The sequence below is a fragment of the Mesocricetus auratus genome, unplaced genomic scaffold (genome assembly GCF_017639785.1).
Source record: "Mesocricetus auratus isolate SY011 unplaced genomic scaffold, BCM_Maur_2.0 Super-Scaffold_100007, whole genome shotgun sequence".
Classification (NCBI taxonomy): Eukaryota; Metazoa; Chordata; class Mammalia; order Rodentia; family Cricetidae; genus Mesocricetus; species Mesocricetus auratus.
Window position 1 is genome coordinate 41,481,638 of NW_024429191.1, and position 26,283 is coordinate 41,507,920.

The window sequence follows — 26,283 nt, forward strand, 5'->3', positions numbered from 1 at the left end:
CTTATGATCAATCTGGCCTTGGTCTCATCCTGCATCTCTCTCTCTCAACAGACAATCACATTCATTTCTTTTTTTTTGTTTTTTGTTTTTTGTTTTTTGTTTTTCGAGACAGGGTTTCTCTGTGGCTATGGAGGGTGTCCTGGAACTCGCTTGGTAGTCCAGGCTGGTCTCGAACTCACAGAGATCCGCCTGCCTCTGCCTCCCGAGTGCTGGGATTAAAGGCGTGTGCCACCAACGCCCGGCCCACATTCATTTCTATAGAGTTACTTACTTTATGTGGCAATGACTCAGAAATTTCTCTTTCCAAGAGATGTTCTATAAGGTCTACATTCATAAAAAACTGTCTACCTTAGAGTCCTCTTGAATAGCCCAAAGTAACTTTCTACTAAACAACTTATTGTCTCTCTTTTAGTGCTCTTTTAGAAACAAACTTCAGTAAGAAATGTGGCCATCATCCTTGGCTTATCACTGCCCCCCAAGCTTTCCTTCCCAAAACTACGTCATCCAGACAGACTGTAACATGGGGACCCACTTTGATTTGCTTTTCATTCAGTCATGGTCCTTTCTTTCAGACTACACAGCATTTGCCCCACTTCATAATCACAGAGTTAATTTGGTTTAAGGACAAGATAGTTCTGGCTCGCTAGGCACTCCCTATATCGCCCAGGCTGATCCTAAACTTAATGCAATCCTCCTGCCTCAACCTCTTGAGCACTGGGATTACAGGTATACACAACCCACTCTTCTTTGCAACTATGTGTTTCTTATTTATTTATGATTAAATACTTCATAAACAACAAAAAGCCATAGAGGCCCTAGAGATCTAACATACATTAGCAAACATATGCTCAACACTACTATAACTGGGGCTTTCAGCACAAATATTACTATCTTTATATTTTGTTTTACATGTGAAGCTGGCTTTTCCCCTTGTGGCACAAAACCAGATCAAACTGTTTTGGTCTGATATGAAGTCTTTAATTTCTACATAAGTGGCTCCTGCTCCCCTAAGACACTCTATATCCTTGGACAATATAATAACTGAAGGCAGTCGTGTACAGACTGTTAACTCCATTTCTGTAAGGCGCCATGGTATAGTAAACTCTGTGCTTGGTCCACACCTAATCTCCTAGGACTGTGCAGAACTAAGAGTCTTTTATGCCAAATGGAGGGTGTACACTATACACTCAGCATTTGGGAGACGAAGGTAGGAGGTTATACTAAGTTCAATTAGCCCAGGCAACACAGCTGAATTCAAGGACAGCCTGGACTGTACACAGGACTCTGTCTCAAATTAGAGTGTGCTTATGGGCTGGAGATACATTTAGTCAGTATAATACCTGTCTCACATACACAAAGCCCTGGGCTATTCAGTACCCAGCACTGCATAAACTAGGCATGTTGGTGTATGTCTGCAATCCCCAGCACTCAGCTGGCAGAGGCAGATGCAATAGAGGTTCGAGGTTATACGTGGCTACAGACTGAACCAAGGCTAGCCTGGGATGTATCTCAAGAAAACTAAAAATTAAAAAATATAAGAAATATTTTCTGTCAATGGAATGACTACTGGTTGGTGTCCCATAAGATAAAGGCATGAATAGAGGGCTGAAAGTATGAGCTAAACCCAGCCTCTAGGTGGAGAACAGAGGGTGGAGGGTCATGCATTCATCAATAAGACTAATGATTTAACCAATCATGCCTACATCATGAAATCTCCCTCCAAAACCACACCAATTCCTAAATGGCAAGGCTCAGACAGCTCAGGTTGGTGAAAACATGGAGGTGCTGAGAGTGTTGTGTGACCCAGAAGGGAAAAAATTCTACTGCTTTTCCGCATACCTTGCTATATACATCTTTTTGATCTGGGAGTTTCTAAGTTGAATCTTTTGTAATACAGCAATAAGAGTAAGGAAAGTGCTTTCTGAGGTTCTATTAGAATCAATGGAACCTGATTTCCAGCCTCAGTTGCACAGAAGTATGAATAACCTGGAACCTGATAACTTACATGACTAGCATATGAAATTAGGAAATAAGTCTGTCAATAATTCAGACTTGGTGTAGGGGAAAATCCTACACACTTGGTATGAGGATTGTGGGGGGAAAAAAAGCTCACTAGTATTTAATGGAGGAAAATTCATAGAAATGGATAGTGGCTAGGTAGCTGAAGTTGTCAAGACAAAGGAGCATTGTTTAATTAGTAGAATGTTTCAGATTTGGATGACAAAGTTTTGGCACTGTATTTCCCAACATAGTGAATAATATTTAAGACTACTGAACTATGTACCTTTAAACTTGGCTAAAATGAGTTCTGAGAATAAGTGACTAGTGAATCTTGGTCCTAAATGAGGTTTGTAGCATCTCATCAAAGGATCAGGAACAATACAGATGAGTGGGTGGAAAGAATCTAAGAGCTAATGATGAGTAGAACCGCTGTGACATAATGTATTCTGGACATGTGACATGGCTACTTCACTCAGGATTTCATTGCAACTGTGTTTGTCTGAACCAATTTATGGGCTTGTCAAATTTTCATTACTGATAAGTTCTGGATCAGTAATGAGGTCCAATACTTCCCTGAGAGACTAGTGGCAGTCGATGCTTGCTAATTGGGTATCACTTTTAATGGCAGACACTGAGAAGTTACCCACAGTCTAGTAATCAAGCCCCCACCCATGGTCATGCAAGCAACTCTGATTACACCAGGCAGGACCCCACATAGGCCCCAGAACACCAACAGAGTAGGAAGGGGACTTAATGGAAAGAAGGGTTTCAGCAGAAAAGGAATGAGATGAGAGAGGGTAATGAAGGGAAAACATGACAAAAATGTATTATATACATGCAAAAAAAAAAATGTGAAACAAAAAACTGATGGTCCTCCCCAAGGAAGAGCACATCAATTGATTGTCCAGTGCCAAATGGTCAGCCAATAACATACATATAAGTAACATTAATGAACTAATGAGCTCTACAAATTATAGTTAAGAACACACACACACACACACGCAATTACACAATGACTGAATAAAGAGGCCATGGATTTTTTAAAAAGTAGGGAGGGGTAAATGGAAGAGTTTAGGAGGAGGAAAGGAAAAAGAAAACGTGGTAATTAAGTTACAATCTCAAAAATAAGCAAAAAATTTGACTGAAATAGTTAATTTCACTTTGCCTGTTTTGTTTTGAATCACAATATTCTTAAAAAGCCTAAGAGTTAAGTAAAAGAGAGAATAAATATGCCCATGAAGGTCTAACAACAACACTTACCATTGGCGGAATAACAGCAGCTCGGTGCTGAAGCTGTGGCAGATCCAACGGACTTGGCTTAATAGGGGATGAAACTAGTATAGATCCAGTTGGATTTAACAACGACGGCTTTGCATCCATAGGAAACACTCTATAATTGGTGGTTTTAAATAAAGATGAAAGAAGTTATTTTTATTCATGTATTCAAATGTAAAATCACCACAATTCATTTTAAGTGTGTGTGTGAGGGAGTGAAAGTAAGGTGGGGGAGAGTGAGAAGGAGAAAGAGATTTGCCATCGTAACAAACATGGACGGCTGGCGTATAGTTTAATAGTAGAATACTTATCTAATATGAGCAAGGTCTTAGGTTAAAGTCATAGTACAACAACTAATAAATATATGAACATTAAGGGGGGACCTATAGTGCTAATTTTCCAGATAAGATAAAGAAATCTAATATTCACTTACAACTTGGTATTTATCTGATTTTAATTATCTACATTTAATTGACAAAAAATATCAACAAAACCCATAAAAATGTTAGTATCCATTTACTGACATACAAGCATATGTTAGAAACTAGTTCCTTGGACCAATGAGATGGCTCAATGAGTAAAAGCAGTTGCCACCAAGTCTAACAATCCCCAGGATAAATAAACATGGTAAGGAAAGACCAGTTCTCATAATTTGTCCTCTAGGTTACATATGTTCACTGTGCCATGCTGAGTGCTGTACACATACACAATATAACTGTAACAATTTAAAAAAGAAACAAACTAGTTCTCTATCATAGGATGTTTTCCTAGGACTACAGGGAAGAAGCAACTGTCAATAAAATTTGAGAATTTTACCCTAAATTCCAGTGTTTTAATAAAAACTATAAAAAAGTAAAACTGTGAAGCAGCATTTATTCCCACATAGCAGATTCATGCAGACATGTGTCCCTCTGCTCAGACAGCCCCCACCCCAACTCCCACAGCCATTTCACACAACGCCTACTTCACTTGCCTCCAATATCTACACCTGAGTTTAGGATGTCCAATATATGAACTTGATACATTTTACACACATACACACAATAAAACAGTGCTGTAGTTTATAGCCTTAGTCATATGTCTCAATGTTATAATGGTCACATTTTGAAATGTGTGGACTGGTAAGAAAATAAAAATGTATAAAGAAAAATAATTTACTAATTGTATTTTTACAAGATGATACTAAAGTTGTAGAACACTGGAAATATAATCTTTAACATCCTAGAAGTTTTATAGGTTTTAGGCTTTCACTTGGAATTCACCGTGTTTTTACAATGATTTTGTTTTCACTAGGGAGTTTCTCTATTTTTGGTGGTGGTCATGTTGGGATGAACCAAGGATACCATGGTCTGCCATGGAGCACTGTCTGCAGACCTGCAGAGTGACTACTATCGTAGTTGTATCTTCACATGCTCACTTTCTAAGGTCACTGTGATCCTAATTTTGAGTTACCAAACCTAACAGCACAAAATACAGACAATTCTAATTTTAGATGAAAAGAGCCTTTATAAAAAAGGCAATACTAGCCGGGCGGTGGTGGCGCACGCCTTTAGTCCCAGCACTCAGGAGGCAGAGGCAGGCAGATCTCTGTGAGTTCGAGACCAGCCTGGCCTACAAGAGCTAGTTCCAGGATGGCCTCCCAAACAATACAGAGAAACCCTGTCTCTAAAAAACCAAAAAAAAAAAAAAAAAAAAGAGAGAGAGAGAGACAATACTAGGGGGCTGGAGAGATGGTTCAGTGGTTAAAAGCACTGATTGCTCCTACAAAGGATCCAGGTTCAATTCCCAGCACGTACATGTTAGCTCCCACCTGTCTGTAACCCTAAGATCTAACACCCCCACAGACAAAATGCAGGAAACCACGAACGCAAATAAAAATAAGCTATTTTTATACAGGCAATTCTGCTTTAATCCATGTATGTTACTCTAGATAAAGACTGGGGCTGGGCCTCAAGATAACTCAGAGGGTAAAGATGCTTGCTACCAAATTAGACAACTGGAAATTCAATCTCGGAAAGCTGTTCTCACCTCCACATGGGACGCTGACACACACACACAAATGTAAAAAATAAAAACAAAAAGTGGGACAATTAAAATAAACTCTAGAGTATTTTGAGAAAAAAGAAGAGTGATCTAGATGACTGCATTACTGATGAAAATTCTAGCACCTTGACTTTCTTGAGGAATCATTACAGCACCTATATCCATACTAGTCTAGAGCACTAAAGTTTAAAAATGGACAGTCATGCCGGGGCACTAGATGCACAAAGCTGAGTACTGTGTGGAAGCTGGCTCCCAAGGAGGAGAAGCTCATTCACTTTTGGCTTACTAGAAAGTAAAGGGGGAGGATGGGCTCAATTTCTGACCATGTTTTAGTCTTACTTCACTTTTGGAATCTATAACAATCCAACATCTCTGATTATAGGTAATTACATTTCTTTCAAGATATAGGGAACACTCAGATATTAAAGTTACTAAATTACTATCTATTTCTGTAAAATGTCTTTATAAAAGTCTGTACGTTTTATCATTAATTTGCATGTAATGACTAACAAATACTTAAATTTTAATTTCCCCCGCTGGTGAGATGACTCAGCGGGGAAAAGCACTTGTCATTAACCCTGATGAAGACAGCTCAGTCCCTAGAAGCCACATGGTGGAAAGACAAAGGGCACCACCCTAAGTTATCCTCTCACCATGGTACACATAATTCCTTTTTCACAGCAAAATCTAAATAATCAATTTGCATTATAACTGATATCTTATATCACAATCGTTACTAATTTAAAATTATAACCAATATCAAAAGCACTCAATGTAACTTCTACTAACTTGTACTAAGTTATGGTCTCCAACATTTTCAGGGGCTGGATATAGTTCAGCAAGAGTGCCTGCATTTAATGTGCAATATCCTAGCTTTGATCCCCAGCAATGCAGAAAAAAAAAAAAAGAAAGAAAGGGAGTGAGAAGAAGGAGGGAGAAGAAGAATGGGGGAAGGGAGGGAGGGAGGGGGAGGGGAGGGAGGAATTCCTCACAGACATGTCTCTAATCCTTGTAAGGCCCAATCTGACCTCGTAACAAAAGCCTGTCCCCCAAACTCAAAAACAGTAATAATAAATAAAGCAATTTCAAAACATTTCAACAATGGCATTTCTCCTTACAGCATTTTCTTTAATCTATGACACTGGGATAGACAAACATTGTTTGAACACCAAACCCACAGTCAAAGCCAAGGCCTCCATTTCCAACTTCTTCACCACCTACCACTGCTGCCAGACTCAGGCACCATGATTGCTTGTGGTTTTATTTACGACTCTGCTGGCTGAAAACCAATCCCTCCCCTGTTATCACCGACTACATGTTTTAACAATGCAGATACAGAAGGTATTTATTATTTGCTCTATTTAAACACACACACACACAATTGCTCAATATTAAAACCACGGACTTCGAGGAGCTTGCCAATATCTCTGTGGCCAGAACTGTGGTGGTTAGCAGCAGAGAGGAAACAAGGTCCAATCTCACCTCTGCCTCTCAGGCTCTCCATCCACATCCTCATCAGCGCTGCATGTGGCACTTGAATCGTTGTCTGACTGCGGCTCAGGCCTCTGGAGAGTCAACTGTTCTGCCTCCGCCAAGTCTTCACCTCTAGCCTCTGTCTTCTCACTGGTGCTCTCCAAGTCTCTTTCTTTGGCATCTCCTTCGCCTTTAGACGCTGTGTTTTCTGACGCCCGCGTTTCTGCATCCACAGAGTCGGCTTTGGGAGCGGCTGGCGGATCGAGCACAGAACTGGCCTCAGCACCACACTCCTGACGGTCTACATCCATCGGCTCTGCTGCCTCCGCACTGGCGCTGTCAGTCACCTGGGCCTCCACGCTTTCACTTTCAGCTGGTTTTGTGCTTGGAACTGCTGAGGAGGGAGATGCACAGGGTGCAGGGTCAGTGGTGGCCTCAAGCTCAGCCACAGGTTCGGTGTTTCCTCGAGAAGCAGCATTTTCACTGCTGTCATCACTGGGCTTGGCAGCTTCAACTGGTGAAGGAGAGGGAGCACTTTCTGTATCAGAACTATTTTCAGCACCTTAAAGATAATGATACAGCATAAAAATCTGATAATAAACAGGTTTCAGGTGGTGACAGAAACCATGCTTATTTAGGATGAACTTGACTCCTGTGGTTGACATCAGGGAAGTAAGGACAGCTTCTGGTGAAGCTAACAAGCTCTAAAGAAACAAAAGTGAAAGATCAAATTGTCTAGAGTTTCTGAAATTGAAAGTAAAAACTCATTTAGTTGTCTTTAAAAAAAAAGTGGTTTATTTTAAAGGCAAAGAAAAGATGGAGTAACCAAACTAAAAAAAAAAAAAAAATGTTCCATGAATGACACACTCTGGTGGAAGATTTTTTTAATGTTAAGAAGTTAACAAAAGACAAGATATATATAACACTTTTGAAAACACACAGAAATATCTTTAGAAAAACAGGTTCACTTTGAAGCCAATGATGTTTGTCCAGATTGAGGTTATTGCTTTTTGTCTACCTGACACAAACTAGAGACATCTGAGACGAGGGAACCACAAATTGAGAAACTGCCACCGTAAGACTGGCTGTAGGCATTTTCCTCAGTGACATGGGAGGACCCAACTCACTGTGGGCATGCCATCCCCAGACATGTGGTCTCAGGGAGCAGGAGACACTGGTAAACATTTACCCTGAGCAACCCTGTCAAAAGCACTCCTCCAGGGCTGCTGCGTCAGGGTATACCTCCAGTTCGTACCTTGAGGTCCAGCCTTGACTTCTATCAGTGACAGAGTGTGATCCGAGAGTAAAGACTAAGTAAACTGTTTTCTCCTCAAGTTGCTTTTGGTCATTGTGTTTATCACAGCAATAGAAATACTAAGACAAAATTATATTGTTGAAATGGTAAATTGAGTATTATATGACCACCTATGAATAAACACTTTTTAACACAGAAAGATCTTAAAACTAGAAATTCAGTTTTTCATTTATCCAAATAAATATGTACACAGAGTTGTTTGAGGTATTAGAGACACAGCACTGAAAATAAATCAAGTAATATATATTTTTCAATCTTTTTTCTCTTTCTTTTATATGTATATATGTTTTGCCTGTGTTGGTGTATATACCACATGCCTGAGGAGACCAGAAGAGTGCATCAGATCCCCTAGAACTGGAGTTACTAGAGATAATTGGGAGCCACCCTGTGGGTGCTGTGAACCAAATTTGGTTCTTCAGTAAGGGCACAAAATGTTCTTAATCATTGAGCCATGTCTTTAACCCACACAAATTGCAATTCTCATAGATCCTACATTTTAATGTGAAATAAACAATGAATAATAATTATTTCAAATATAATACAACATAATAGATACAGTGACTATATAAAACAAATAAGCAGTGATAGGGTAAGAAATGTCCTAAAAAGGAACCTAAAGGATGGGAAAAAGTGGACTGTGGGTAGATCTGGGAGAATTCATGTACAGCTTTCAGAAAGTGTCAACGTTCAGGATGGAATCTTTTTCTCGGAAACAACAGGTGAAGGGTGTAGTTGGAACAGAGAGCAAACAAATGCAATACACAGAAGGCTCATAGAGGCACAATAGTAAACTCATGTAGTCCTGTCAGTTACCAAGACAGCCTTTGGTTTTTATTCTTGACGAAATGGAGAAGTGTTTCAGACTTTGGAATAGAGATTTAAGTTCAGTTGGATTTACATTAAACAAGGAAACACCCAGCTTCTGGACAGAAAACAAAACAAAAAAAAAAAAAAAACCATAATGCAATGAAAAGAACCAAGGAATTCAAACAAGAAAATACCACACAGGAAATAAGGAGACCTGACTGCATAATCAGATTATATGTAAAACAGAGCAGGAACTATTTGCTGATGGACTTTATGGGTGATAAGAGAATTTTAGTTAAGTAACTGACACAGCTAAGAATGGTGAGAAAGAGCAGCCTGTTGGTGGGACTATAGTGTTTGGCTCTGGACATCAGCCTTGAAGTGGCTGTTAGGTATAAACTGAAACTATCAAAAAGTAGATGCTTGAGCTAGAGTTCAGGTAAAGCTTAATAAATGGCAGCAATTGCCAAAAGTAAGATAACAAAATGATGAAAAGCTACCAAAAGTCTGACTTAACCTTTAGTTTTGATTATAAAGTGAGGAAAGTTAATAATTTACTTATCCTAAAAATATTAAAAGACTCCAATATATGCCCTTTCTTGGGTATCATCTTCCAAACCACAGAAAACTAGCTAGTACTACTTCACAAAGCACCAGCTTAACAAAACTTTCTTTGCTAAAACTAAGGAAATAAATGGTAAGCCCTTAATGACTTAGAACAAGAATCGAAGAATAAGTCCAGATTTTAGTAAAATTCAGTTTTCCAGATTTAACTCTTCTCACCCTAGATAAATATGCAGCTAGACATTTTAGGAAAACATAAGAATTACTGTGTCTACAACCAGCTGCCTTCAATGTTCTGCTTACAAGAGCCTTGCACATACTACAGTGAGGTCACCAATGGTGTCTCTTGAGGGTCAGCAGGAAACACGAGGTCATAGGTCATGTAAACTCTAGTAACTTTAGTCTCTAGGACACTCTGCAAAAGAAGGTAAGCTAAAAAGATGCAAGATCACAGGATGCCCATAGCATGAACATCAAATCAAAGACACACACTATCTTATTTTCATACTTCCTAGTGAAAAAAAAAGGTAAAAGTAGCAAACAAAACAAAAGAAAAGCATGAAGAAGTGAAATGCCTTGTTTTGATTTTGAGCCTTTGAAGGGTAGAAATCTTATGTCTTGCCCATGGATAAAAGGTATGAAACTAGGCTTGAGCTTTACTGTGGACTGCACTAACTGTGTTCCATCCTTGTAAGTCCAATGTTGAACTCTGAACTGCACCGGAGATAAAGAGACTTCATTTGCTTTATAGGTAACTGAGGTCAAATGAGGTCATATGGGTGGGTTATTGTACAGAGAAAGTGATACCACAAATACACACATAAAGGCTATGAGAGGGCAAAATAAGGCAATAGTAGTCAGTCTACAAGCCAGGAAGAGGGATTGCATCAGAAGGCAGCTCTGTTAGCACCTTGACTTTGAACTTCTAACTTCCAGAACTATAAAAATACATGTCTATAGTTTAACCCACTCAATGTATAGTACTCTATTATGGTAACCCAGAGACTAATACAGCTATCCCCTTTTCCACAGGGAGTACTGGTCAAGATCCCCAGCAGATTCCTGAAACTTCAGGCAGTACTGACTCTGATATACACTGGTATTTTCCTATACATTCATAGCTACCATAAAGTTTAATTTAAAACTTAGGCACAATAAAATTAATAAAATAGAACGATTACAAAACTATAGTTTAATAAAAGTTATGCTGACATGTTTTCTAACATTCACGTTGTTAAATGTAACATTTACTGTTTGTTAAACATTGTAACTGCAAATAACTGAAATTAGTAAGGTTTTATTCACGTTTGTAACCGCAGGGAATAGTAGTTAACAGATACACAGCTGTGAAAATGAGAGTGCTCGGCACAAAGTGACTGATGCTTATGAGCCCTGGAAGTAACATGAACACATCAAGTTGGCCTGTGCCATTCTCAGGCCTGACTCTCGGGCCAACTCTAAGGGTGAGCTTGCTGCAGTACTCTCTTTACTTATATTAATTGCCCCATTTTTCACCAAAAAATGAAAAAAAGAAACAAAAACAAGAAAAAAAATGATGGAGAAAAAGTTGGCTTCTTGTAAAAAGCTAAAACCCATTTAAAGTTTACAATTTTTAAGGTTAAAAGACAATAATGACATATAAAAAATAAACAAAATCGGTATTTCTAAAACTGTAACGTACAGAGCTTCCTAAACTTATATAAAATATAAGAGCTGACAAGGAAAATACCAACAACTCTTTAACTATACAGTTTAATCTCTAATTAAAAACAAAACAAAAAGGAACTAAGTGGGCATATACCAAAGAATATTCAAAGAATCCTCACAGCAGAAACACTCAATTTACAAAGGAAATTTACACAAATGAAGAGCAATATTAACAGAAATATGATTTATGCCTTTGTTTGTCTAATAACTAGCAAACATCCCATTTCCACACTTCAGGAAGCTGGGTTCATCTACTTCACAGCAACTATACCTTGGTTTCTTAGGTGGGTGTTATTTCTGCTCAGAGTTTTAATGTAATTTAGATTTGAAGCATGAAAAGGTTAAATATGATATGTAAACCTTAAAATGTGAAAAAAACCAACCTCAAGGCATTAAATAAAAGAAATATTAACTTAGGACAACAACTGAGTAAGTAAATTTAGCAATGATACACAGATGCATGCAAAACGTAGTATCTGAAGCAGGATGATCACTGTCAAGCTCTTCAGGTTGTACTACCTGTACAATCTTAAGTACACAAAAATAAATACTTGCAGACCAAATGAATAAATGTATTACTTTCAATCCTAGGCCAAGAATGAACTGAAACACTATTTCCTCAGTGATGCAACTCCTACACAATCAACAACTAAACCTGAATTTCTTATTTGATTAACAGAAGTCATAACACAGTTTAATGTTCTGAGATACCTTCACTATCTTCTGGATTTTCCTCTTCATTGGAGGCTTCATTATCTTCATCCTCCTGAGCAGAAACAGTAGAAGCAACACTTTCACATTGAGAGACATCTCGTTCCTCTCGAGGTTTTCGTGAAGCCTAAAGGTACAAAATAGTAATTCAATTATTATGAGCTAAATCACCAAAAGGAAAAAAAAAAAAACATTTCATTCTTGTGACAATACAGAACTCTAACAGACGCACACAGTGGTCAGGAAGCCTGTGGGTGTGACAAAATCTGTACTTGAAGTGTAGGCAACATCTATCAATCAAAAACTGGCCTTTCGAGCAAGAGATGACTTTCATGAAACCTATCAAAAGTTACCACCGAATCACACTGACATCTACATCTCAGCATTTTGGAGGCATAAGCAGGGTGTTCAAGGTCTAGGCCAATCTGAACTATCCCAAGAGACCTTGTTTCAACCCCTATACTCTGCAAAAAGGTTTATCTGAACTATTTTGGAAAATGCAAACTTTATATCACCTTCAGTACAGATACTATTTATTTTTCCAATAAAAAAGGACATATGCTCACTTTCTACCATAGATAATACAAGCATGACATGTAGGAGACAGAAAATTGTATTTGAAAACCTGACTTCTCATAATTCCAAAAGAGCTAGATATTGTAAATATACTGACTGGTATATCTTTTAGTCTTTTAGATAAGTGCACATCTACTTAAAATTTTTGTGTGCACACTTAAGAGGTCTTGCATAGCTTCATGTAGTTATACATTCTACTTCTGAAAACCTGAAAGTATACATTTAAAGTATCCCTGCTACAGTTTTTAAAATTATTTCTGCTAATAACCTACAAAAATATTTTATTCATATGCAAATAAAATTCTGCTGTAAGGTATTTAAGTAACTTGTTATTTCTATTGGTTTTTTGAAATAGGGTTTCCCTGCCTAGCTCTAGCTGTCCTGGAACTTGCTCTGTAGACCAGGCTGGCCTCTACCTGCCTCCACCTCCAGTGCTAGGATTAAAGGTGTACTTAAGTAATTTTCAATATCTGACATTACTGATGGTACAATAAACACTAAAGCATTATACAACTGTATAGGCAACAAATTATATTTGGTGTTACTATTAACATTTCTTTTATGATTAATGAGGGCAGAGACTTTTGTTGGTAAAACAGAATGCTCAATCTTGCAAATTATATGTAATACTAAGAGTTGACAAGTATGAGAATTATGCAATCTGTTCTTGAGATGTTTCTGACAAAGATTAATAGGTATACAACTGAAGTCTTTATGACTAAAATGATTAGATTGAGACTTTTTAAAAAAATTTTATTTGAATTCATTTATGTACATTGGTGTGAAGGTGTAAAATGCCCTGGAAGTGAACAGTTCTAAACTGCCATATGGGTGCTGGGAATTGAACACATGTCCTCTGGAAGAACAGCCAGTACTCTTAACTGCTTAGCCATCTCTCTAGTACCGAATTTTTTTTTAACTTGTATTTTTATTTATTATGAGAGACCAAGTGTGTATGTGTGTCCACACACATCATAACTATGGAAGCCAAAGGTCACTTCCTTCTTTCTACCAAGTGGCTTCTGGTGATCAAACCATTTTTAAGTAAAAACTGATAAGCAGAAGACTTACCACAACTATCCTACTCACTTTCTGTTTATGTTGCTGCAAGAGGTTGTCAAGATTGTGCCGCCTTTTATAGTTAAAATAGAAGTTTTTACACTGGGCTTCACTTTTAGTTCCCACCATTTTGGCAATAGCTGCCCAGTTACGACCATGTTCTACTAGGCCTGCATTTTACAAAACAGATCAAACATGAAGTGATTAGTCACCGGTTTAAACAAGCAAGAGAAATATTTAAGCAACTTACTTATAAAATACTTAAGTTAAACCAACAACACTAAAAAAGTATACCTTCAGTTATTTACTAATGTATGTCAACACTTACTGAAATACTTACTGGCATTAAACTCATTTTCTCTATTCCCCCAAATTTAACACATACTTACTAGGGAGAAGCTAACTAGCCCACTAACCCTTGTCTCTCACATAGCTCTCCCAAAGGGATAAACATAAAGCTGGATCTACTGTAATGGCGCAGATACTTAGAAACGGAAAAACTGGTATTACAAGATCCTTAGAGATAATAATCAAACATAAATTTTTCATGCACATGAAACTTATAAACAGGACTTGTTAGTTAATACACAAACACCTTTTTAAAGATTTACTATGAATGTGGGTTGGGCAAAGAATTCAAGGGTAAACCATTTAACTAGCATACATGAGGCCCTGGGTTCAAACTCCAAAATAAATAAATAAACACCAATTTGGTATTTCAGTTACACACTAAATATATCCAAACACACATATGTGTTTAGGGAATACACATACGTAATTAATATGTAGATATACAGAGCTATATAAAATTAACATTGGTTTTGAAGATTAATAAATATAATAGCTCTCTTTATAATGAAAATTGGAAGATCAGCCAGGTATGGTGGCATATACCTGTAATTCCAATTTGGAAGACTGATCCAGGACCAGAAGTTTAAAGTTTGAGGCTAATGACATGTTGTCTTAAAACCAAACACATATGATGAGAGAATAACTACATCAGAAGCAAAAGAGTTACATATAAATCCTGACAACCAGATAAAAGCGTGGGTATGGGGTTAGGGAAGCAGACCAGCTGGTGAAACTGTACATCCCGTAAGCCTAACAATCCGAGTTCAATCTCTAGAACCCACATAAAAAGCTAGATGTAATGATGAGCATCTTTAATTCGGTGACTCCTAAAGAGAGTGGGAAGACAGAGAAGAAAATCAACTTATGGGCCAGAAAGCCTGCATAGGAAACACAGCAGCATAAACAAGGGAGACTGCTTCAAAACCAAGAAGAGAATTGAGTTTTTTAAAAAAAAATGCTCTTTGACCTCCATACACATGCACTTGTGGGCACACATGAACAACAACAAAAATAAATAAGCTGGCTCTGATGGCACATGTTTCTCATACCAGAACTTGGGAAGAAGAGACAGGACAATCCCTGGGGATCAATAAACATATTTTAAAACAGACACTTTAAAACATTCAGCCTGGCATGGTAGCTCACACCTTTAATCCCAGCACTTGGTAGGCAGACACAAGGAGATCTCTGTGAGTTTGAGGCCAGCAGGGATTGCAAAGCCAGCTCCAGAACAACCAAGACTGTTACATAGAGAAACCCTGTCTCTGGGGCAGAATATGTAGTGTTTATTACCCGCTAAATAATAAGTAAATTAATATCAAACATGTCAAAAAAAATGGCCAAACTACATATAATAATTTCTTTTCAGGATTACAAGGCAAATAGTGTTGACTATCTTTTTGTAAGTTACTCGTTATCCTGTGTGAAATTTTAGTTCATTTTCAAATTATATTGCACTAGTAAACAACAACGGAAAACAAAGTCTATAATGTGCTGTGGTGCAACAACTATTAAAGTAGCCAGTACAGGACCCAAATTATTGACTACTTGGCCTTTCAAATGGCACATGTTTATACTCTTTACAATTTCATAATTTACAAATTTTATAAAGTTTATAAATTTTACAATTTCACCTGTGACTCAATTTCATGGTGAAATATAATCTAAAGCCTGAACTAGGTCTAGCCAGGAGGTTCAGTAGGTACAGTGTTTGATGGATGAGCCAGGTGACCTGAGTCTGAACCCCAGAACCCCCATACAAAGCTAGAAGTGGCACACACCCCACAAGGCAGGAATATATTTAAGTGATGGAAGGCAGAAACAGAATTGGTTGGAAGTTTATCAACACAGTACAGCAAATCACAACAAAGAGATCCTGCCTCAAAAGCAAAAGGGAAGAACAGGATTCCTTTGACCTCCACACATGTACAATTATTATAAGAAAGACTTAATTAAATACAAAACAAAATAGCTTCCATTCTAGTCAATCGCGTGCAATAGGAATGTAGATTTCACACTCAAAATTCACACGCAAATAATTTCTAATGCATGCAATCACAGCTATTGTAGAAACATGAAAATAACACCCTGCTCTCCAATAATAATCAAAATAAAAGTCAGAAAGAATCATAAATTCCTCAAACATGAACATCTTCAATTACACCATCAAAAAAGAATTAAGTTTGCTTTAAAATTCTATTTGCCTTTTTAGAAAAATTTTACGAAAAGTATAGATGGGGTTTTGTCACAAAGCCCAGGTTGACCTTAACTTACTTAGTACCCACAGTCAGGCTAGTTTGTGTGGGTGTATGTCTGTGCACGTACCACACTTGCACTCAGGTGTGCACATGTGACTTTAGGGGTTTTTTTTTTTTTGCCTGTTTATATATCTATATAACATGTACATTCCTAGTGTTGACAGAAGCTAGAAAGAAAATTGAATCCTCTGGTACTGGAGTGCTGGGAATTGACACTGGGTCCTATATAAGAGCAGCAACACTCTTAACAATCTCTCTATCCCCTAGCCTATTCTTTCAAATAAAAGTTTTTTTAAAAATTGACTGATTTCACTCACTACTAATCTTAAAACAAAAAACCAACTCCAAACTTTAAAAATTGTTAATACCTTTTTTAGCAACTTCCATTTCTTCTTCAGTCCATCGTGAGGTCTCAACAGGCTCAGTAGGAACTGAAATAAAGAAATCAAAATTGAACCATCCATTCAAAAACCATGCAACAGATAACTTATTTATCTTGTATAAAATTAGATAGCATCAGCCTCTTAACAGCCAATTACAAAGAAAAGTTCTACCTTTGGTGAGAGAAAATCTACCTCCAGCTTAGCAAGTTTCCTCCTCTCCCCTCTACTGCAACAACAAAAGAACACAGTTTTTTTCCTTTCTATGCCATCAGAATCATCTTTCCATACAATTCAATCAGATCACTCACTTATTGAAACTGCTTTGAAAGCTCCCTGCTTTGCAGCAAAGGAACCTACAGTCCAAGGGAAAGTCAAGGACACCATGACAGCCCTGGCCCCATTTTCATCCTCCCTTTAATTCATGCGTTTGGTTCCCCTGCATCACACTTGTCGTTTGTACAACAGGCGTCACTAATATAATCCTTTTAAAGAATAATAGCCGGGCGTTGGTGGCGCACGCCTTTAATCCCAGCACTCGGGAGGCAGAGGCAGGCGGATCTCTGTGAGTTCGAGGCCGGGCTGGACCGATAGCCTCCAAAACAATACAGAGAAACCCTGTCTCGAAAAAAAAAAAAAAAAAAGAATAATGTAACAATACTTTGTACAAGAAAGAAATATTCTTAGGTCCAGTATATGTTGCCTAAGAATTTATTCCTTAATTTAGCAGAATGTGTTAAGTGCAGGAAGACATCTTTCATTGTCTAAAATGGAGAAAAGAGACAGTTCAACTACTCAACAGAAGGGAAATGCATAATGGCAATATAGCACACACATTTAAGAAGCAAAATTAAAATTATGAATACTTAAAAATTATAAAACTGGGGCTGGAAAGATGGCTCAGGAGGTAAAACCACTGTTCTTACAGAAGACCTGGGTTCAATTCCCAGCATCAACATGGCATCTCAGAACTGTCTTTAACTCTAGTTCCAGGGAATCCAACACCCTCTTCTGACTTCCAAGGACACCAAAAATGAACATGATGCAAAGACATACATGCAAACACCCACACATATAATAAAAATTCTTAAAGAGAGGGGAGATATACAGTCACATTATATAACTCTTCATTAAGATGGCTCAGCAGGTAAAGGCACTTGCGCTGTAAGCCTGTCAATCAGGGTTCATTCATTAAGGTCCTAGACCTAGAACCTCTATATGTAACCAGTGGCCATGTGCAGCGACACTTGCACAGACATATGCACAAAAGCATACATAAATGAATGAATAAACTTTTACCTTAAAGTTTAATAAATTACAGAACAGCCTTAAAAGTCACTTCTTGGTTATCAAGACAGCAGGCCCTGACCTACTTTATCACTCAAACAAAGACTGATAAGATTACACCCCGAACAAAGCAATCTCTTCTACTAACTGGGCTCTGGTGGTGGTGGCAGGGGTGGAGGGGGCTCCTCAGTGGATGCAGCAGCAGCACTGGCAGCTGCTGCTTCACTTGTCATGGACCTGGTGATCCGGCCCTTCCTGCGGCCCTGGCTGTTGGCAGTCTTTCGTCCCCTGGGCGTGGCCTGCTCTCTCTCCTCAGTTTCTTCTGTTGCGCCTTCCGTTCGGTCTTTTTCCTTGGCAGTTTCCCTAGAAATAAAAGCAAATGAAAGCTTCTGGGATTTAAAGGTATAGGTACAGCAAAGAAGACTTTTTAAATCGAAAATACATAAACTTAATGTAATCTTTTTAAACTTTTATTAAAAACTCAAGATTTTCAAATTTGACTTGCTCAAGACATATCAAAAGACTTTTCTCACATAAATCCTTAAAATTTAAACATATTTCATGTTAATTAACTTAAAACCAGATATTCATAAGAAAATATCAGATGATAGAAGCACTAGCCCAGACCTGAGATAGAAGCACCAGCAAACTTCATCAGAAAGCAAAAGGCCTGAGAATTTTGCTTTTGCTTAAATTCTGTTAAAAGTCTACTGTATGGGGCTGGAGAGATGGCTCAGAGGTTGAGAGCACTGACTGCTCATCCAGAGATCCTGAGTTCAATTCCCAGCAATTACATGGTGGCTCACAACCATCTAAATGCCAGAATACTGTATACATAATAAACAAATAAATCTTTTTTTAAAAGTCTACTGTGTGAAATGAAGTTAAAACAGACAATCTTCATGACAGATGCCTATTGCATAGTAACAGTCCACAATATTATTTTACTAAACCAGACCCACTGTTCTGAAAGAACTAGCTCTGTGCTGGCAGAACAGCTTCTGAATCAGGCTCTCCGAGTTCTTTCTTCTAACAGCTATGACTTACCAACCCTGACATAACCTGGGAAGCTACCCTGCCTCTGTGAGCCTTTGTGAGGCTCAGTTCACTCTGCTGTACAATACTGCTAGTGATAATATATTTCACAGAGTAGTTGCAAGGATTAAAGGTGTTAATTGAAGAAGCTAGTAACACTACCTGGAACATAAGTTTGCTTCTATATGTTGAAACTTCTCTCAGTCTATAAATAGCTTGTTTATAGTCTCAAGTACTTATGTAAATATAATTCATGGTGAATATTAATAGTATTGTTACTATAAGAAATATCTGAGTATTTGAAGATCATTCTCTGTACTACTGATACTTGTTACATTTGAAAATACAATAATTAAGGTACTTTGTATCTGAAAGGACTTAGAGGGGAGTGAGTATAATCAAATACATTTTGTGCATGTCTGAAATTTACAAAGAATGAGAAAATGCATTTTTCAAAGTACTCATAAGAAGCAGGGGAATACGCTGTTTATTTTTACAGTTTAAGTGCTCAAGTAAAAAAAATGTTGTAGTAAATTGTTCAAGTAAAAAACAGATCTTTTCTCCTAATAAACACATTCTTCAAGAATGACTATCAAATTGTAAGTGAGAATCATGAAAAAGAGTTAACTCGGCAATAGCAATTAGATAATAAACATCAAATTCTGCTCCCTACCTATTCCCAAACAAGTTCACCCATCTGAATAAAATCTAACACTTCAGCTTTCACTAAGGCTCTACCAAATAAATCCAAAGACAATCTACCTTCTACTCCTCCCCTTCAGTCTAGCGAAATCACTGCTCAGTTCTCAGTGTACAGCGATTCACAGCAAATTTTCCGCCACATTAGCTGTGAGCTATTTATCTTCCTACTCACTCATGGCTGTGTCTTCCAACACATCTTACTTATTCTGCTCGATCTGCATTTTCAAGCTCTTTTCAATCCAGCTCCTATCTTGCCTAGTATTCTCCTCTTATTTACAAACTGAGAAGAGTAAACAACATGTATTTTTTCATCTTCTCTAAGACATAAACCATATAGTATTACCTATGGCACATGCTAAGTAACTTAGAATTTTTAAGAAAAGGGTAGAATCACCTTAACGGAGTTTTAGAAGCTGTATCAAAAACAGTAAAACAAACAAAATACACCTTTACAAAGATGTATTCCTTTATGAGAAGAACCACTGACTATGAGATATGAAAATATTAGCCCTAAACTGAGTACTATCTCTGTGCACCACGTACATGCGTGGCACTGGCAAAGTGCAGAAGAGGCCATCAGAGCCCCTGGAGTTGAAGCTACAGATTATTGTGAGCTGCCATGAAGGCACTGAGGATCAAATCTGAGTCCTCTCAAAGAGCAGTCAGTGTTCTTAATTACAGAGCCATCTCTCCAACCCCTAATTTCTTCAAAAACCATGCATGGGACTTATGTGGTGTTAAATGACCAAAAAAAAAAAAAAAAAAAAAAAGAGCTAAAACCAGAAAAAATAGAAGTATTTCTGAGAGGTCTATAAAAATACTACAATGAATATTTTTAAAGGCACAAACTACTGAAATATAAAATGGCCAAGATGAATTCCAAAATTGCATTCTTTTTTTTTTTTTTCTTTTTTTTTGGTTTTTACCAGACAGGGTTTCTCTGTTTTGGAGGCTGTCGGTCCAGCCTGGCCTCGAACTCACAGAGATCCGCCTGCCTCTGCCTCCCGAGTGCTGGGATTACAGGCGTGTGCCACCAACGCCCGGCCCAAAATTGCATTCTTATACTTGTGCTTAGTTAATTAAAAGAAACCACAGTCTATTTAAGAATATCCTGCAAAAGTTTAAGTGTTAAATACTTGGTCATAATGGGTACTGTCCAGAGGTGCTAGAGCTTTGGACAGGTAGAAGCTAGCAGAAGGTCTTTATGTCAATTGGTGGAATAAAGGGAATTTTGAGAGATCCATTTCCCTCTTTCTTCCCTTCCTCCCACTCTGTGAAATGATTAATAGAATCAATCAATCAGACTGACACTTCTAAAAGTGTATGCCAAAAGAAAACTTTTTCTATTTCTAAGCTAACTCATGAGGGTACTTTTTATAGTGATAAAAGGTCAACTCAATTTATACTTAATTCTAGAACACTCTGAATCAGATACTAAGAGTAAGCAGGAAAACTTTACTATGAAAGCAAAGGAAATATATTAGGATGGTAGGCATACTCTACACACCGTCATTACACACGAGTGCATATGCTTGTTTAAACGCACCAACACATACAGACACCTACAACCACTGAACTTTTGTCTAACATCAGTCACATGAGCAGCACACAAACTAAAATTGCTTAGTTTCAGTCACTGGGAAGAAATAATCTTGATCCTAAGGCTCCTCCCACAGCACGCCCTTATAAGCATATAAAAGTACCAACAACTGACAGCAACTGATTGGCAAAATGATGAGTGTACATTAGATTTGCTTTCTTTTCACAGTTTTATAAAATGAAAACAAATTATTTCTACAAAATAAGAAAACAGAAATAAGAATTCCTGTAGAACATTCCTTTACACTGTGTGAATATATGTTGTTGTGATTGGTTTAATAAAGAAGCTGACTGGCAAACAGCTGAACAGAGTAAGGTTAGGTGGGAGAATGCTAGGAGGAAAAAAGGAATATGGAGTCACCAGGATACACTGAGGGAGCAAGACATGCTGGAAGACAGGTAAAGCCATGGGCTACCTGCCAATACATCTATTATTAAAAGTGGCTTAATTTAAATTGTAAGAGTTGTTAGTATTATGTAGTGACATATTCTTTATGATCTAATAAAGCCACTGGAGATCAAAATGCAAAGCTAGCCACAGCCACAGAGCAGACAGAGGCAGACAGATCTCTGTTAGTTCAAGGCCACACTAAGCTACACGGAATAGAATCAATCTAAAAGAGAAACAGCTCACAAAAAGGTGATCTCAGCACTTTGAATCACAGGCCTTTAATTCCAGCACTAGAGAGGATATAAGGAGCTCAGTGCAGTCTCAGAGAACAGTCTAGGATTCTGAGGCTTGGTGGAGAACAGTGCAGTTTGGAGATGCAATCTGAGATTTGGTGGATCCCCTTTGGTCGGAGCACTGGTAGAGGTAAGAACTCTCTAGTGGCTGGTTGCTTTGCTTCTGTGATCTTTTCAGGCAATTGTTATTAAAATAAAATTATTTATCACCACAGTAATAAGCCTGAACTATAAGCAGAACACTTATAATTAATAGCAAATCGGTTTTTTGAGAACAGGCAGGCAAGACAGAAACTTCTGCCTAGAAATGGTGCCCAACATGGGGTAAGAATTTTCACATAAAACCCGAGAAAGCTTTAAAAAAGATTCTAAACACACAGAAACAGAGACAAACATAGCTTCCTGGTCTCACAATCTCATGCCAGTCACAGTGCAGAAACATGTCTTTCAATAGCTGCCTTCAAGATGAAGACAGCCACCAACCACTATGAGCTAAGCAGCATGGCAGGTTCCTGCAGGCTCTGACACTGGCAGCAGTCCTGAGAAGCTTCTCACAGCTGCTGCCTGCAGCCTTAAACTGCCAATACAAGCGCCACCAGCACAATGCATGACGCATTTGGAGTTTTGCTCATGCAAACAGAAAAGGATTACAGATATACAGTAAAGACAGATTCAGACAGGAAAAAAAAATCTAAATGGGTTTCAGTGTGTTTAACAATGTACAAAGCTTGGGAGAGCATATACAAACTTAGATTTTAAAATATAGTTTTAAAATAATAAAGTTCTTAAAAGGAAGTAATAAAAAGCCATATAAAGATAGAAAATACACAAAGAGTCTGGATACTGTATTTTACTGTGTTGTTTTTAAATTTTTTGACTGCTGAGGAAGGAGAGATGGTTGCTAAGAGACACTTGGATTAAAGCTGCTAGATTAAACCAACCTATAAATAGTAAAAAATCTTGACTTCAAAATTTAAAAGGTATGTTGTGTTGGGGTAGAGTTTATGCTTCTATTTCCACAAGAAATGAGAAGCTGTGGATTCATTCTAGGTTAAAAACTCAGATTTGGTCGAGAAAGACCCACATGCAAATCATGTCTATAAACCTAAAAAAAAAAACCTAAAAGAACTACAAGGCACATGATGTATATTTACCTGCTTAAGCACATAATAAGAAAAATCACCTTTGGCTGACTTACATACAATGAATAGTCTATACTTGTATTAATGCAGATATGAAGATTACTTTTAAAAGTGTATGTATTTTCAGAGCAAAGGAGCTAGACACCAATGAAAACGGATGGTTCAAATGATACAGCATCCAAAAAGCTTCAAGGCTGCTGGTGTTTGATTCTCAGACTACCCAGCTGGGACTTCATTATTATCCCAATTTTCTCAGGGTCCCCCAAAGACCAGCGACCACAAACAACAGGAAACAGTCCAGAGAACTACGTGCACATTCCCAAAAGATGGATTTTGGGTATTTACTATCATTGGGGAGGGGGGGTTGGTTACAAGTTGTTGATGATAATGGGCAGGAAAAAACCTGAACAAAGGAAATTAAAATTCAATGATCTCTTTCTGAAAAGAAAAGGGGGGATATAGAAGTGATAGAATAAATGGGCAGATGATTGAATCTACTTTTAAACCAAAAAAGCAACCTTAAATATTTTACATTGGTATAGATTTTTTTATATTGATACTAATCTGATGTTATTTTTGTGCTTCTACTCTTGTTTGAAGTATTGTACCTATACAGTTCAAACAACAATATAATGTAAATTTCTAGTCCTTAAAAGTTATTATTACAACTTGAGAGGCAGAGTCAGGTGAATCTCTGTGAGTTCGAGACCAGCCTGGTCTACTGAGGGAGTTCCAGGAAAGATTCCAAAACAATACAGAGAAACCCTGTCTTGGAAAAAACAAAAACAAAACAAAAAAAAAAAAAGGTGTCTAGGTGTCCACATGGGCATGCATGCATGAATGCATAAAATAACATGCCTGGCAAATAAGACCATTAAGTCAAGCATTTTACTTACTAAAGTATCACATTACTTCATCCTGCCAAGAAACTGACAGCCAAAGCACATGTTCCTGTGGACTCATAACACATATTTCACACCTATAATAGACACAGGTTCAGATCTGGAAGTAACTATATAACACCATCTAACGGCTCAACTCACTTTGAGTCTTCCTTCTCATCTTTTTCTTCATCTTCCTTCTTTTCTTCTTCCCTTTTTTCTGTTTTTTCTGCTTTATCCTCTTCTTTTTCTTCTAGTTTTTCTTCTTGTGAGGGACGGGTAATCTGCTGCTAGAACGAACCATCACTTGTGAGATACGAGAAAGTAAAAGAAATGATTTCTCCAACTGTATGACAAATTGCAATATTCACTTGGAACAATATTATTGGGGGAGGGTATCACAATTACAGTGGGGGGGAGTACTAAGAATAAACCTAACCAAGAAAACACTTCAATGAAAATATAACATATTGAAGAACAAAATTAAAACATTAGAAAAAAGACCTCTCACGTTCACAGATTGGACTAATTTACTGATAAAATGGCAATGTTATTGAAAGATCTGACATAATTCCCATCAAAAGTTCAATGACATTTTTCCCCCTTTGGGAGACAGGATTTCTGTGTGTAACCCTGGCTGACCTCGAACTCACTTTATAGATAAGGTTGGCTTCAAACTAAAAGAGATTCACTTGCCTTTGCCTCCTGAGTGCTGAGACTAAGGTGTGTGGCACCACCACCCAGCTCCAATGACATTATAGAATAAGAATAAACAATCTTACAGATCATATGGAAACACAAAAAGCACGGAATGGCCAAAGCAATTCTGAGCAGAAAAAGGAATCCCAGCAGTATCAACATCTGATCTCAAATTATACCACAGAGCCATAGTAACAAAAGCTTACATGTGAACCAATAAAATAGAGAACCCAAACTCATACAACTACCACCACTTAGTTTTTAATAAAGGTGTCAAAACCATATATTGGAAAAAAACAGCCATTTTAGAAAATGGTACTTTGAAATTGAATATCCAAACATACAAAAATAAAATTATTTCTATTTCTCTCATATGTTAAAAAAAACTTGAAATGAATGAAATATCTTAACAGAAGACTTGAAACTCTGAAATTGCTAGAGAAAAACACTTTAAGATAAGGGACAAGGGATGTAACTGATGCAGCCCCTCTGGAAATCACTGCAGAGTTAGTTTCCTCTACCAATATGGAGGAACAAAAATAGAACCACTAAAAATTCCATCAGAAACCTTTTAAGACCCACTACCATTTTAAGTAAAAAGACACAAAAGACTCTGAAGGATAGTAAGAGGAATTTTTACACACCCGTGTTAACTTTTGACCTGGTCACCACGGCAAAGAAATGGAGCCAACTAAATGCCCATCAACAAATAAATGGGTAAATGTGACACAATACACTATAATATTTAAATTTATTTAGCCATTGAAAAAGCTGAAATCTTGGCACCGTTAAGCAAAGTAAGTCAAACAACATTAAAAAAAAATGTTTTCTCTCATGTGAAACATAGGTTTAAAGATCAATGTGTGTCAGCATGTCATGAAACTAGGCCCATCAGAAAGAGGAGCTCATTAAGGGAGGAAGAAGGAAAAGAGTAAAGAAGCACTGGAATGCATGGGACATGAAAGCACAAGGGGACTGCTGGGGTGGGGAAACAGGGATCACCAAGGTGAGAGTGCGCAGGATGAAGAAGAGCAAGGCATGAATTAACTTCAATGACAATACCCATTACTTTGTAGACTAATTTTAAAGTCTGTTTAGAGGACCAACAAATAAAATGTATTTCTTTCTCACTGCTACACAATCTACCTAGGATGATTTTCTCTCACTTCTGAAACTACAGATGAAGTTTCTGAGAACTCCCTAAAGGGTACAGATGATTTTATAACTCATTTCTTAGTGTTTTAGTATTATTATTGTTCTGGTGTAAAAATGCATGTCTTTTCTAATATGGTCCCCTAGGTCAGTCTATCCTACAAATCAACTGCTAATCAGCCATGCCCATTAAACTTCCCAAAGGCAAAAAGCACAAACGGCCTCATTATCTGTAGGTACTACCTAGACCTATAGACATTAAAATCAGAAGGCCATCTCTTCAGCTGCAGTCCATACCACTTGAATCCCACACTATCACTGTTGCTCATATACTGGTCTTCATCATGGCCTACGACCTATTATTGTATCAATTTTTTGTAGTCTATAAGAATTGCACCTACTACTTAGGGAATCGTGGCATTGGACTGTATCCCTCACTTACACACAATCTCCCGAATTTCTCAACCTAGTTAATTTCAAAGTTTCACTTGCTTCTAGATACTTACTTAAAAAAAAATTGAGATAGGAAGGGGATTTCCATATGTGGTTTTTTAGTTGTTTTGTTTTTGAGACTGAGTTTCT

At 37.6% G+C, this 26,283-nt stretch overlaps 1 protein-coding gene across 1 annotated transcript in view; it reads right to left on the reverse strand.

Moving 5' to 3' along the window:
• Positions 1 to 26,283, reverse strand: part of Ncor1 (nuclear receptor corepressor 1) — a 149,663-nt gene that overhangs the window by 50,150 nt on the left and 73,230 nt on the right. Inside the window, 7 exon segments of the mRNA XM_040748823.1 lie at positions 3,262 to 3,391; positions 6,802 to 7,354; positions 11,897 to 12,023; positions 13,562 to 13,701; positions 16,509 to 16,571; positions 17,956 to 18,170; positions 24,013 to 24,137. Of these exon segments, the coding sequence (XP_040604757.1) occupies positions 3,262 to 3,391; positions 6,802 to 7,354; positions 11,897 to 12,023; positions 13,562 to 13,701; positions 16,509 to 16,571; positions 17,956 to 18,170; positions 24,013 to 24,137 (1,353 nt within the window).